The sequence below is a fragment of the Canis lupus genome, chromosome 12, assembly GCF_011100685.1.
Source record: "Canis lupus familiaris isolate Mischka breed German Shepherd chromosome 12, alternate assembly UU_Cfam_GSD_1.0, whole genome shotgun sequence".
NCBI lineage: Eukaryota > Metazoa > Chordata > Mammalia > Carnivora > Canidae > Canis > Canis lupus.
In genome coordinates, this window is record NC_049233.1 from 65,225,777 (window position 1) to 65,240,578 (window position 14,802).

Sequence of the window (14,802 nt, forward strand, 5' to 3'; positions counted from 1 at the left end):
CATAAAATGATGTTTTCACAGCACTGAGCATGCCCTGGCAATGTGGTCGCAGGCCTGGGCCGAGAGTCACGGGCAGATGGGCCCTGGGAGGAGGCATCACCTATGAACTCTGGAGTGCAGACACCTGACTACCAGTTGAATTTTTTCCTTTTCTGCCTGTAATTCACTCAGATTATTCTCAAGACCCAGAGAAGGGGTTAAAAATCACAGCCCGGGTTAGCTGTGCTTGGATCTTAAACGGAGAGGCTTGTGCCCATACTTGGACCAGAGAGAGTTTCCACACGTGCCGGGACACAGAGGTGATGGACAGTGCAGTTTGGGAGAGCACCAGGCAAGGAGTGGCAAATGCCAACCAGCACAGACCTGTGACACAGTCAGCACAACCAGGCGTCCTCAGAATCTCCGGGAAAAGAGCCTTCTGAAGACTCAAACACTGATTATTTTATTATGACAAGATCGTTAGCATGAGTATATCATAATAGTGTTATTATCAGCATAACAATTGTTATTCATTATTTTATAATACTGATCATGTTATTGCATTTTTCTTGTTCTGTATTATTCATAAAATACCATTTAATTACGACAAAAATTATTATTATGCTTTCCACGTCCAGCTATGTGTGCTTGCTTCTCCCCTGAAATATCTTCCCTTCAAATTGAAGACTATTACTTTGCTATAATTGAGCTTGTGAGAAATGCACCTATGATAAAGGTGAGTAGACTCTGAAGGGGGGCTTGGAAGCATTTTACTGGGAGTAAAATACAAGGTCTTTAAGGTTAGACCAAGTAATATCTTAGTTCGCTCGCTCAGGATTTCTTTTTTAACAACTTCTGTCTCCCCAGCTGTATCTCAGATAGTGAAAATTGCCAAATTAGTGGCCATTTGCTAAATGATATGAAACTGTACAGTTTCCTTGCTGGCTTCTCCACAGTTAAACCCTTTTCATTAATGGTACAATGGGGCTTCTGGGTCTCAGAAAGTGTCAGAATAAAACCGGGGAGACTTGATAGGTTGCCAAATTTATTTTGCCAAGTAAGGACATTTTTTAAATTACCAAATCCTGACAACATACAACATTCAATAAAACACTTTTCTAAATTCCCCAATCACTTAAATAAAATTACATTAATGCCAAATAGGAGGAAGCAGATATTTCAGAATAAAGGATGGTCCTTTAGGTGGGATCATTTTAACTTTATGAAGATTTTCACATGGTTCTTATTTTTGTTGTGTCGCCATGAGGGAGTCAGCACTTCCAGCAGGCTCGCACCTGGTTTGGAGGCATTCTTGAACACCAAATCCATGGCTTGGGGAGCCGTCTGGGAGCTGCTGGCCTGAGATAATTCCCACACATTTCCCCAAATACGTGGAAGGTGGACACAAGGAAGAGCTGGGGCCTGTTGTCCCTGTGAAGCATGGGCACGAGACCTGCCTACCATGTGCAAGACCCATATTGTCAGCTAACCAGCCCCAAAGCTTTCTTCCTGCCCTGACATGTATCTAAGTATTAGAGGCCCTGAGAACTGCCCCTTTTAGGACACAGGAAAATTGCCAAGTTGGGCTCATTCCACGGACTGAATTTCCATTTTTCCTGGCCCCAGAAATGCTGCGTCTGTTGGTAATTTTCATTCTTGGGTCACAGCTCCCAGGAGAGTAGGAGAAAGGCCAAATAGGAGAGAGAAGTTTTCAGTGTGTTTCCTCAGACCCTGGATTTGCTCCCTGGCTCTATCAACAGAAGGGCTGCCCTCCCTGCTCCAGCCTTCCAGATGCAATTCCCACACCTCGGCAATGGTGCAGGTAGCCGAGCTGGGAAGACCTGCCCTGGGCCCGCTTCGGAGACATCATCCTGAAGCTGATGTGCCCATGAGAAAAAAGGAGTCTGTCTTTGTTGGAAGAATAACCAGTGACAGAAGACTTTACTTCATGAGATGGCTGAGTAAAAGCTTCTTTTACGAAAGCCCATGACCCCCAAATAACTTGGAGTCACCTCCACCGCCCCCAACCTACCGTTCTGATTTTCTAGCTGTTGGAAGAACTGCAGAGAACCAAAGGGATAAAGGTTGAATTCATTACCAATTCTTCCGGATGCTTTGTCTTTCTGCTGACCTGAAATAATCTCCATACATTTTCCTAAATATATGGGACTTAATTGCCAATTTGCATTTTGGTTTGAGTGTTCAGATCTCAAGATGGAAACATAAGCTCTTTCTTTCAAGAAAAATAAATGAAGGAAGACTTCTGAAGCTCATTTTCTAATACCCAAAAGGCTCGTGGAGAACAAACTCAACAGTCTTTCTTCTCCAGTAGCCTCTTCAAAAACCTCTTGGTGGAGACGCTCTCCCTCCTCCGGTTCAGATTGCTTTATGCGATTGCAATTACATCAGAGAATTTCTTTTCCACCCCCTGCCACTCCAAACTGTTAAGTCTTCAAAGGGTCACAGGATTTTAATTCTGCCTCCAGTGCCTCCTTGGAGCCAAACTTGACGTCAGCACTCTTTATAAGCAGGAAACTATGAATTAACACCCTGAATATTTGTGATGAGTCCCCTGGCCGGGGGGCGGGGAGGGGGGCTGAGGTTTGGGGGGGGGGCTTTGTTTGGGAAAACGCTCCTATGTCCTTTGACACTAGCCTGCACACACTGATGATTTAAGTGTCTCAGGAACATCAGCTGCTTCTACTAAAATAAATGACCAAGGAGTTCTGGAAGGTGGCTTTGAGTGCCGCCCTAGTCCGCACAGTGAGGGGATCCCTTGGTGTCTGAAACACTAATTTAGGTGCAAAACTGAATAATGCGTGTTGAGCTGTGATCCTAAAATCTGCTGGCCTTACAGCTTTCCCCATCTGGTGCAATTTGCTGTCTCCACTTGTAAAAATGCACACGACGGGAAGGCGGGCATTGTGTGCTGGCCTGTAACAACGAGGCCCAGGCCACCAGGCTCCCAGCCCCTGGTTGCCCAGCGCCCAGCCCTTGCTCACGTCTGCCCAAGCACCCGGGGCCCAGCCCAACGTCACCGTGGAGAAAGGAGATGATGGAGCCGTACCTTGTACCCAGGCTTCCGCCCTCTTTTCTTTGGGATCTTCACTGCTGGCAAAGACCCAGCTGAAGCGGAATAAAGGTTATGGACTGCCATCTTCATGGGTGTTGAGTGAAGTGGGGGCCGGCCTCGCTTCCTCCCCGGGGTCCTCTGAGACTGCATGTCTGCTGGTGCCAGGCTTACAGAAGGAAGTGACAAATCGCTCACAGGCAGAAGAGGTGCTAAGAATGAGTCCAGACACAAAGCAAAACAAAAACAGAAGGGTTTGTTGGGTTTGCAAGGCAAACGTGTATCCAGTTTGGTGTTCTGGGCCATGCCCATCCTTTACTGGGGGGCAAGACCAAATAGGAGACAGAGCCAGGCAGCACACGGAGTTTTTACAGGGCTGTTAGGCTTCTGGTAGAACTTTCCACAGGGCTATCATGAAGTAGGGAAGATACTGGCAACGGGGAGAGGGCAGTAGTTTCCCAGCTCCAAACACAACCAAAGAGTGTCACCAGCAATGAGACGACTTCGTCAATGTGTGTCTCAGTTTCCCCAGTCAGTTCAACTTTGAGGTGATATAATAAAAGTATTAAATAAATATGATCATTCTCTCACAATCGCTCCTGTCCCTTTGGTTGGGTTATAAATGGTTAGGACCTTTATTTTTCCTGTGAAAGAAACTTAGCAATACAAATTGATTGTATTAAAGTTATGTCCCTGGGGCCGCCTGGGTGGCTCAGTCGGTTAAAGGTTGGACTCTTGATTTCAGCTCTGGTCATGTTCTCAGGGTTGTGAGATTGAGCCCCACAAGGGGTCCTGGTCCCTGGCATGGGGCCTGCTTAAGATTCTCTCTCTCTCCCCCCCCAAAAAAAGATTCTCTCTCCCTCTCTGTCTGCCCCTCCTCCCATCATCAATCTCTCTCTCTCTCCCTCTCTAAAAAGAAAAGTTATGTTCTTTGATCAAAATGTGGATAGAGATTTACATACAGACATGTTTATTTTAACATAATTTAGAATGGCAAATATATAATGGATAGAGCGCAAATAACAAGCAACAGGGGAATAGTTCACATATCTATGGGATAAAACAATCAACTAGTTAAAAGCCTTTAACCCTACTGTTTCAATAACATGAAGCTGAGTGAAAAAGCATCTCATAAACTGCACATAAAAATTATCTCCACTACGCAAAAATTCATGTGGTGAAACAGCGAAAGGAAACATGTTAAAATGTCACCAATGGCAAAGATGTGCGATTGTGGGTGATTGTTCACTATGGACACATCCTTTCCTTCAAGCAGATACTCCACAAACAATAATATTCATAGCACTAAAGATACTAATAATGAGCTCCTACAAGTAGAGTTGCCTAAATCTTGCAGCAAGAGGTAGTTGACCAACTCCAACCCAGAGAACACAATGCTATCATGAGCTCAGGGGTCAGATTTCCTTGAATGTTCAGGAATGTGACAAGTGGGACAGAACGTTAGACTCTAAATCAGGAGTGATGTTAGGTGATCAAATTTATTTCTGAGGATTAGTGTAGCCAACAGTGGAAATGAGAAGCTTTCGATCAAAAGGCTACAGAAAGAGTCAGGAAAGGTGATGGAAGCAATCCCTATCCTGTGGTCTGGGCAACACCGCAGGAACCAGATTGCTTTGCTGAGGAAGGAAAATATCAAATAGCAGATATTTGATATCTGAAAACATGATGGGAAATTTGGGGCATCTTTTACCAATATCAGTTCACTTTGTTAATTCTCTGAATATTAAATAGCATTCTTTCAATAATCCTGATTGCTCTTGGAAATAGCACATCTAGTACATAGAATTTTAAAACATCAATTTATTGGTAAATATTTCAGGTAGATGGACAAGCTGTTGAAGGTGTCCATTTTGCCTGGTTTTGTGTAAGAAAAATACCACCTGTCTTTGATTCTAAGATGCATGCTTTATCACTCATTAACATCTGTGAAATCACAATGCACCTTCAAGCGCGGTAAGCACATCAGAATTCCATAAGAAGCAATTTTTCTTTCTTATGGTACATGGAACAGTGAGGTGCGCTATTATCAAGAGTATCTTACAGTCAATGAATCATGAGCAATGAGGATAAACCCAACGTGTGAACAAAAACTATCATTCCATTTCTAGACTTAGCATCAGGACTCCACCGTGCCAATAAATACCCCCAAACACTCATTTTCACAAAAGAAGCTTCCTAAAATATTAAAAATCCACCGAAATTTATTCAATAGTATTTTTGTGGTGCGAAAATGAGAACTTGATCTGAGCCCCATTCTGAACTATCATGATCAAGTTCCTGCTGCTGCATTATTAGATTATCTTTCCAGATTTTGGAAATAGGATTTTTTTTCCCTAGCTTAGGACCTATTTTTCTACCTCTCTACTTTGCTTCTAGTGAGGAGGTCAGCAACGTAGCTAACATTAAGATCAAAAATCAGTAAGAGAAAACCCAGGACCAGAGAAGGCATTGAATCTCTTTGCTCCTATGGGTGAAGGTTCAATGGGCTGCAGTCCTGCTCTGGTGAATCGTGATTCTCTGCTAACTTAGATACTCCCTTGAAAAAGTCTTCTTGATGAACAGGTTTTGGGGAATAAAAGAAGGGTAACAAATTAATTAGCATATTGTCCTAAGAGTTGGTGTCACTCAAAATTATACTGAACTATCCCCATGTTTCTCAGTATGTAAGAAAAAAAATTTCCTAGAAAAAAAATCATCTTTTAAGCTGGCCTTTTCCGTTCTTCTACTTCTCTTTCTTGACTGGGAGGGAAAAACCGGACTTGTTCTACTTTCTACTTCCTTACTTCTGTAGAAGTACATCTATCTTAGGATATGAAGGACTTTTCCTGAAAACGAAATCTAATGAATGAATTTCATGCTAGTGGAGCAACAATGAACCACTATTGGTGCATACAAAGCACCACAGCTATTGGAGAGACACTTGGAGATGGTTTACCACTGGTCAAGAATGCTATTTTCCCATTCCTTCTCACACACCAATACAATTTTAATACACAAGTAAATGCAATTTTAAGTAACCGGACAGAGACTTAAAGACGGAAGAGGGTTTTTTTTTAAATTATGGGAGATACTCTGAAAGTCTCCTTGGAATAATTTTAAAGAGATGGGGCGGGGGGAAACATTTACAAAGTGGCAGTTAATAACAGACCCAGACACTTTGGAAATGTGTGATAAATGGTGACAAGAGTTTAGCATCCCCAAATATCTCCCTTTCCAAAACTAAGATATGAACTAAAAAAAAAAAAGGAAAAATAGCAAAGAATAATACTGAAAATAAGGAAGAGTCCCAATCTTGTAATGCAATGGAAACAAGACAGATGGAATTTTTTTTAAAGGGAGAATAACCACTGAAGATAGACAATGACAATTTATCAGATGTTTAATGAAAAAATCAACACTAATAGAAAAGGAAAGATATACTAAGATATCAAAGATATACTAAGAGGCCGTCTTCCATAATGAAGAGGTTCTCTGTATCTTAAAAAAAAAGTTCACACAACAGCACCAAATCCTAATGAAAACGATACACTTGAAAGCAAAAGGAAAAAAATCTCTAAACACTTTGGCAGAACAAATAGATCATTTATAATGGGAAAAATAAACAGGCTAGCTCTCTATAGCACCATTAGCCAGAAAAATAATGGAGTCACCATAGTGACTTTTTTTCTAGGTGTTTATAGTTGCCACAATGCCTCCCACCACAGGGCCTTTGCACATGTAGTTCCCTTTGCCTGGAATGCTGTCTTCTCCCTTGGTCCTCTCATTCTTCATCAGTTAGGTCACAGAAGTCATCAAATGACCTCTCATTTGATTTCCTAAGCCTAGAGTGCCTCAGCTGTGACAGGAACCCACTGCATATGCAGCATCCGCCATGGAACTTGGACAAGGGAAGAAGGTGGGAACGTGAAGTCAATACCACCTGCTGTGCCTCTGGCCTAGGAGCCACTTTCTCCTACTGTATCCATAATATTGTAGTAGGCTGACTTGTTTGCTAGCAGAGGAGAAAACTGCAGACCCTTCATAGTTCCTTATGAAATTTAACCAGAAGTAGAAGGACTTACACAAAGAAAATAATATTTAAAAAAATTCTACTTATGCCCTAAAATAAGACTCAAATAAATAAAAAAGATTATTCTGTTATCCGAATACTAAAATATATAAAATATATATAAAAATATATATAACATATAAAATATATATAATATATAAAATATATTTTATATCTAAAATATAATTTTCACCTAAATAATTCTATAAATTAAGTACAATCACATCAAAAATCCAAATGGACTTAGAAAAGAAGGACAAAACAAAGGTCAATGGGGGACATTTGCCTTCCCAATTTCTCAAATGCATTATAAAGCTATAACAAGGGCAGCTGTATGGTAAGCAATCAGATCAATGGAAAAGTTAGTCCAGAAATTAAGCATATATTAAGTTTCCATTTGTTTTAAATTTGTATCAGGAACACTCAATAAATGAGTTGTGGAAAACAGACATTTAGAAATAAAATTTCAGCTATATTGAGCAAAATTAATTCTAGAGATATGTAAGACTAAAATATATCTTAAAGAAACAAGAAGTACCAAAGACAATAGAGGTCAACATTTTTATTTATTATTTATTTATTTATTTATTTATTTATTTATTTATTTATTTATTATTTTAAAGATTTTATTTATTTATTCATGAGAGACACACAGAGAGAGGCAGAGACATAGGCAGAGGGAGAAGCAGGCTCTCTGCCGGGAGCCTGATGTGGGACTCGATCCCAGGACCGAGGATCATGCCCTGAGCCAAAGGCAGTTGCTCAACCGCTGAGCCACACAGGCATCCCTATTTATTTATTTTTAAAGATTTTATTTATTGATTGATTTGAGAGAGAGGGAGAGCGGGGGAGAGGAGCAGAGGGAGAGGGACAAGCAGACTCTGCGCTAAGCTTCGAGCCCCATCTCATGGCCCTGAAACGATGACCTGAGTCTAAGTAAAGAGTCAGAGGCTTAACCGACTCAGGCCCTCAGGTGCCTCAAAGGTCAACATTTTAATACTCTTTCGGTCGGACTTTCTAAATGCATTGAAATACTCAGGAAGCAGAAAAAGAAAGACTAATACACATGACTACATAAAACTCAAATGCTTTTGTACAGTGAAGGTAAAATTATGAAGGAGGGTAAAAATAAATGAAAATCTGAAGAAACTATTTGCTACATACAGGACCAAGAAAAGGTTAGTACAAAAATAAAAACAAAAACTCCTTCAAAAGGTGCCTGGATGGCTCAGTTGGTTAAGCATCTGACTCTTGGTTTCGGCTCAGGTGGTGATCTCCGGGTCCTGGCATGAAGCCCTGTGTTGGGTCCTGCGCTCAGAGAGGAAATTGCTTGTCCTTCTCCCTCTGTTCCTTCCCCTGCTCTCTGTCTCTCTCTCTTTGTCTGTCTCTAAAACAAATAAATAAAATATTTTTTTAAAACTCTAAAAACTGTAAAAAAAAAACTTTTTAAAAAACTTCATATTATTTTTTAAGAGATTTTATTTATTTATATGAGAGAGAGAGAGCACAAGCAGGGGGAGCGGCAGAGGGAGAGGGAGAAGCAGACTCCCTGCTGAGTGTGGCACAGGGTGAGAGGCTCCAACCCAGGACACTGGGATCATGACCCGAGCCAGAGGCAGACGCCTAACTGTTGGAGCCTCCCAGGTGCCCTTTCAAATTGTTAAAATACAAACACTGTAATAGAAAAATGGGCAAAAGACACAGAAAATTCAGAGAGAGAGAGAGAGAGGGAAAGGAAGCATGGAAGGAAGAAAGAAAGGGAGGGAGGGAGGGAGGAAGGAAGCAAGGAAGGGAGGGAAATAGATCATCAATTATCAAAAGAAAAGATTCTAAACTTTACTCGTAACCTCCCCCCAAAGGTACATGGAGATTTCACTAATCACTGATTGGGCCGATCAATGTGAATAACCGGATCGATAGTTCCTTGTTGGTGAGGGGTAGAGGAACAAGCATTCCATTCACCGCCGGTAGGGGTGGAAACTGGCTTTCCTTCCTGGAGGACAATTTGAAAATCACTTGAAAACCTTCACATGCACACTTCCTAATCCAGCTGTTTTACTCCTAAGGATTCATCCTAAGAAGATAATCTGAGAAGAACACGATATATGGCCAAGGATATTCTTGGCACGTTGTTTCAAATAGTGAAATACCGAAAGCAATCAAAATGCCTCTCAAACCATTTTAGTTAGGTAAATTATTTCACATTCATAAAATGGATATTTTATAAATAAAATATTTCACACTCATAAATTGTAAATCTAAATATGTGTGTGTGTATATACATATGCTTCTAGCATACGAAGTATGATTCTATTCATATCTTTTTTAAGTGTATAGATATAGACAAGTCTGCATGCATTAGGTACAGAAAGAAATCTTGGAAAGATAATCATCAAAAGGCTGATGGTAGTTGCCTCTGGACAGAAAGATATTGAAAGATGTTTCTGCTGTCTTTGTACCATTATGTGAATTTTTAAAACTATAGGCACAAAAAAAAAATTAGAAAAATAAACAATGAGTGGATAATTCTCACTGTTTGGAGGGTTTTTTGTTTTTTAATTTGTGCTTCTTTAGATGGCTTTTTGCTTTCCTGTTTTCTAATGGTTTTGTCTCCTGAGCTACAGAACTTCACTGGCCACTGCTTTAACATCCTAAACAAATTGCGAACCGCCCCCCAACCCCCCCGCAAAAAAAAAAAAGGACTTAATCACCAAAAATAATGGAGAAGTTATTTCAGAGCTAATAAGAATGCCATAAATAAGGGGCACCTGGCTGGCTCATTCGGTAGAGCATGCAGCCCTTGATCTCAGGGCTCTAAGTTCAACTCCTCGCTGAGTGTAGAGATTACTTAGAATGTCACAAACAGGGGATCTCTGGGTGGCTCAGCGGTTAAGCGTCTGCCTTCAGCCCAGGGCCTGATCCTGGAGACCCGGGATCGAGTCCCATGTCGGGCTCCCTGCATGGAGCCTGCTTCTCCCTCTGCCTGTGTCTCTGCCTCTCTCTCTCTCTCTGTCTCTCATGAATAAATAAATAAAATATATTAAAAAAAAAAAAAGAATGTCACAAACAGATAGTGGACAGGGAGAGAGAACCAGCTCTCAAGAGAGAAACAGCTCACTGTCTGCACCCTCCTTCATACCACCTCCCTCCAGGTCCTTCCACTGGAGGGACCAGGGGTCGGTTGGGTTACTGACCTCCCCCAATGATTTCCCTCATCTCCAAAGACCTTAAAAGACTTCAAAGACTGTCCAAAGACATCCATTCCATGGACACTTGATTTGATACAACCAAACATATACATCACTTGAGAACTCTCAAAATCCTGGGGCTAGGTTGTATGATACCTCTGAATTTCTCTGCTTTCAATTGCAGACTTCAGCAAATAGAGGCTGCTCTAGCTCAGGTCAGATTTGGAAGCCACCTTGGAGCAAAGAGCTCTAGTAAACATAAAAGATTCTGTCTCTAGAACAGCCTCATCATCAAGTCTATAAATCTTCAAGTTATAAACCTTTCAGCAGTTGTCAAATCCTGGCTTGACATATTAAATCAAGTTATTTACTGCTGGTTTCCTAAATCTCCCTCTTCTTATCAAAACAAGGCTTGGCTGGAAATATCACAACTGAACCAAGAGAAACTAAGACCTGGTCTATGAATTTGAGGCTGACATTTTACCTGTTAGCGTGGAAAATCCAATACATATAAACCCCTGTCCAGGCTAACAGTACTCCATCAAGGTAGAGAACAAGGAATGACTAAATCCAAAGCAGACACCAAACTGCATGGCACCACTGAGTCACCTAACTCAATCCCGAGGCATGTTTTCAACGCGTTCACTCTTTCATTCACTCCTCTGTTTATTAATTCATCCAACAAATCGCTGTCAAATACTGTGTGAGGCACTTGGATTACAGATGAGAATAAGTAAAACACACCTCCTAAGATGCTCACTATGGAGAGCAGGTGAGTAGAGAGGTGATAATAACATGTGGGATAGATGGTATAACAGAGGTTCCACGTGAAATGCTATAAGGAGAAAAGAAATCAGTTCTTTTAACAGGGTTGGAAGGAGTGAGAGGTGGCAGGCGAGGCCCCAACAGGTAACATCAGACCTAGAATTTTCTTTTTTTTTAGTTTATTTATTTTATTTATTTATTTATTTTTCAGACCTAGGATTTTCCCAGACAGATTAAGCTAAATGCACCGAGTTGGCAATAGAGCAGGTACATGCAGGGCTGTTTGGTGGTGCACGGCGGGTGGGCCAGCCAGACTGGAAGCACAATCAGTGGCTTTCTGTTGTTTCTAAGAGCTTCGAGAGGAGCCCGTTAGAAAGATGTCTAAACTTTTAACGGACTCAATTTCCTTCTGGTAACTATATGGCATGGGTTCCTATCCTTGGTGTGATGTCCTTTCTGTCATTTCAAAAGTACAACTGCAATCCTGTTTTCTCGCACTCTGAGGCACCCTACTGAATCCACTATAAGCTGGTGTGGCCAGCAGCCTCGTACACACCCTCCTACCCATGGCTTCACAGGCGGCCTAGGTCTGTATGTGCGTGAGATTGTTTCCAGGGAGAAGGACGTGTCTGGGCATCTATCTAAAATTCAACCATTTCCCAGGTGGCCCATCCTCTCCTGCTACAGAGACCTTTCCTTCTCCACACACCGACCTCTACTCTCAACGCCTTCACCAGGCCCCGCCTGCACCACCAGTCGCAGTGCGCACCAATGAAATGATGGCTTACACAGTTTTCTCATTGTTTCAGGCACATAAATGACCTCTGTGCATTCCTGGACGCTTGGGGCCATGTCTCATATGTCGCCCTGCTCTTTGCAGCGCCTAGTGCAGTACTGCACCCTGTGGGTGTACCTGACACCTGCGGCAGTACCATTCACCATGGAGCTTACCATCTTACCTAGGCTAACAACCCACAGCTGAACTCAGAGGTGTGCTTTCATATTTTTAAACTTTGGATGGAAGTGTATCAATATAGTAGAATACTTTGATGTTCAATGAAACCTTCATACCATAAAGAAGAGGGACAGTAAAATAATCTCTTAAATGGAGAAAAGGAACTTTTTAAAAAAGATTTTATTTATTTATTCATGAGACACACACAGAGAGAGAAGCAGAGACATAAAAGAGGGAGAAGCAGGCCCCCCTCTCAGGGACCCCGATGTGGGACTCGATCCCTGGATCTGGAGATCACGCCCTGAGCCGAAGGCAGACCCTCAACCACTGAGCAACACAGGTGCCCCAGAAAAGGAACTCCTTAATACATTTTCTCCAATTCTGACGCAAAAAAATTGGGCCAAGAAAAGCCAAAGCCAATGCTCATGTGTACTCATGAGAAGTTGAGCGCTCACGTTTTGCTTTTTGATACTATTCTCCACTTCAAATAAAACCAAAACGCCTTAAAGATAGCCAATTCCATATCTTGGGGAAGAGAAAGGTTAGGATCAGCTTGAAATGTCTTATTATTACCAGAACAAGAATGATTTTAAGAACATCAGCGAGGGTGCTAAGAGGACAATGAAGCAAGTTATAACAATTTATGAGTCAATGACAGCAGCAATGGTAATATGAGTTGAAATAACTGTTTGTTAAAAGCTATGAGCTCTTTGTGATACTCAGAAACCTAAGATAAAGTGCACCAAACTCTAGCTGCAATCATTTTACTCCAATAAAAGGATGAATAGGATAACATGTAATCAATTTTTGTTGATTTTTTAAAATATGGGAGAGCTTATCTATAGGTATTTTATTCCATTAATTACGTACCGATATGCCCTTATCTCTCTACCTGTTTAAATAGACAAGGGTGAGTGCAAAGAAATGTAAACAAGCCAACTTGTCCTGGAAAAATAGGAACTGGCTCAAGAACAAAAGGGACTGGTTAGTCCCAGTTGTCTCACAAAATAACCAGATAGAAAGCAGGTTCAACAGAATGTTCAAAGGTGATGAACCTATTAAATGTCTTGACAGTAGTTGCAACATGGTCAGCAGAATCAAGGCTATGTAAATTGAGAGCAAACAGTCTTCATCCACATATGCTTCTACGTGCATAAAACATCTCTAGAAATGGTTAAAGATGGTAGCCGTCATCTCTCGGAGCTAGGGGTGTGGGAGGGACTGGAGAGAGAAAGAGACTTCCCTGCACACTGTTTTCCACCTTTTGTGTATATTCAAAAATATAAAGGCAAACAAGTAAACTCAATCTACGACCTCTTACACTAGAGAAGGAGAGTGCCTCTGCCATCTGCAGATACTGATCCGCCAGGGCCAGCTGCACCAGCACGTGGGAGGCAGGACGGGCCAGGTGCTCCGACACGTGGGTGCTGCACGCGTCACACGCCATGGCTGTGTGCATTTGCCCTGGACACCAGAACACCAAATAACCCCAGAGACTTGACTGATCAGATCAACGACCACTTCAGGGGGCACTCATGGCACATAAAGCGAACATTAGGTCCTAGTGGCAATGACTCCAGATCTAGAAGGCTGTCCTCCAGTCCTGGCCCTGCGCCTAATCAGCTGAGTGTCAGGGACAAGTCACTCAGCCTCTCAGGGCCTCTGCACGGGTTTAGCTCTCTAAAACTGCCTGTTGAGCGAAACTGAGATTCAATCAGTCAGGAAGCAACAAGCCCTGGTTTGATTCAGTGTCTTACTGGCATAGACAGCAAAAGCAAGGGGAGTGTCAACTCTGGGGTGGCCCTTGTCCCCTAGGGCAGCACAGAAACAAAAGGGGCCGGATGACCACATTGTGAGAGTGTGGCACCTGCTGCTGAGGAGCCACGAGGCTGCAGAGAAGAAGTCTTAGAGTCTGTAGCTGTGCCTTGAAGGAGAGCCAAGCAAAGGCCCCATGGCTCCTCAGCACCCGGGAGGCAGTGACAAGCTGTCCTCCAAAGCCTCCGGGGGAGATGGGGAGGTGAGTGGCGGGTGACCTGGAAGTCTCTCATGCAGCCATGCTCTGGGAGGGATCCTTCTTGGCGTCACAGGGGTCCCGCCAAGACTCGGATCAGCTGCGGTCAAGCCTTGGCTGCGTGGCCTGGGTGGAGATGGGGCAAAGTCTCCAAGGTGCCACAGGGGGGCCTCTACAGTCCCCTTCTGCCCTGAGAAGCTTACCACTTAGAAGAGCAGAAGAGAGAGCTGTACATGATCTGCCGGGAGGACAGCTCTGAAGCAATGCATATCCTCAGGAATAAGGACCGAAGAGCCCAGAATGTTCAGAGACGAAAAGTCCTGTGGGGCTGAGGTTCTCGGGGCCACAGGATGATGAAGGGAAGGCCAGAGCTCAGGGTGGGCTGGCTCCTCTCCACCCTACCCTCACCAGGTTCTTGCAGCCTGGCACTCCCTGGGGGATCTTGTGCACCCTCCCTCTTAGCCACTGACCCTAGAGGACATCCAAGCTGAAGGGCTCCCCTGCGTGCAGCCCCTGGAGATGACTCCCATTACCTACCTCATTCCAGAAGGCTTTTGGGGGCTTGAACATAATAATGAAGGTGGCCTGCCTCCAGCTTGAATGAAAAGTAGAAGGAGAACTGCAGGTAAGTCAGTCACAAAGGTCCTCCTTGGACACCTCTACTTTGGTGCCTCCAATCACAGTCGCTCTCCTCTACGGCTGGAGTCAGGAAAGTGATATGACCTGATCTTCGCCCACCTTTTTAAGAGAGCTCTATCTCTATCC

The 14,802-nt window shown here is 42.9% G+C and overlaps 1 protein-coding gene across 4 annotated transcripts in view; it reads right to left on the reverse strand.

The window, feature by feature from the left end:
- The window catches only part of SCML4 (Scm polycomb group protein like 4), a 105,926-nt gene that overhangs the window by 55,022 nt on the left and 36,102 nt on the right, over positions 1-14,802 (reverse strand). For 3 of the 4 annotated variants that reach the window (XM_038554870.1, XM_038554869.1, XM_038554868.1), the window contains one exon: positions 3,047-3,261. The exons of the other annotated variant lie outside the window; for it this stretch is intronic. In XM_038554870.1, the coding sequence (XP_038410798.1) occupies positions 3,047-3,202 (156 nt within the window). In that variant the 5' untranslated portion in view covers positions 3,203-3,261. The remainder of the gene's footprint in view (positions 1-3,046; positions 3,262-14,802) is intronic. 4 annotated transcript variants of the gene reach the window in all.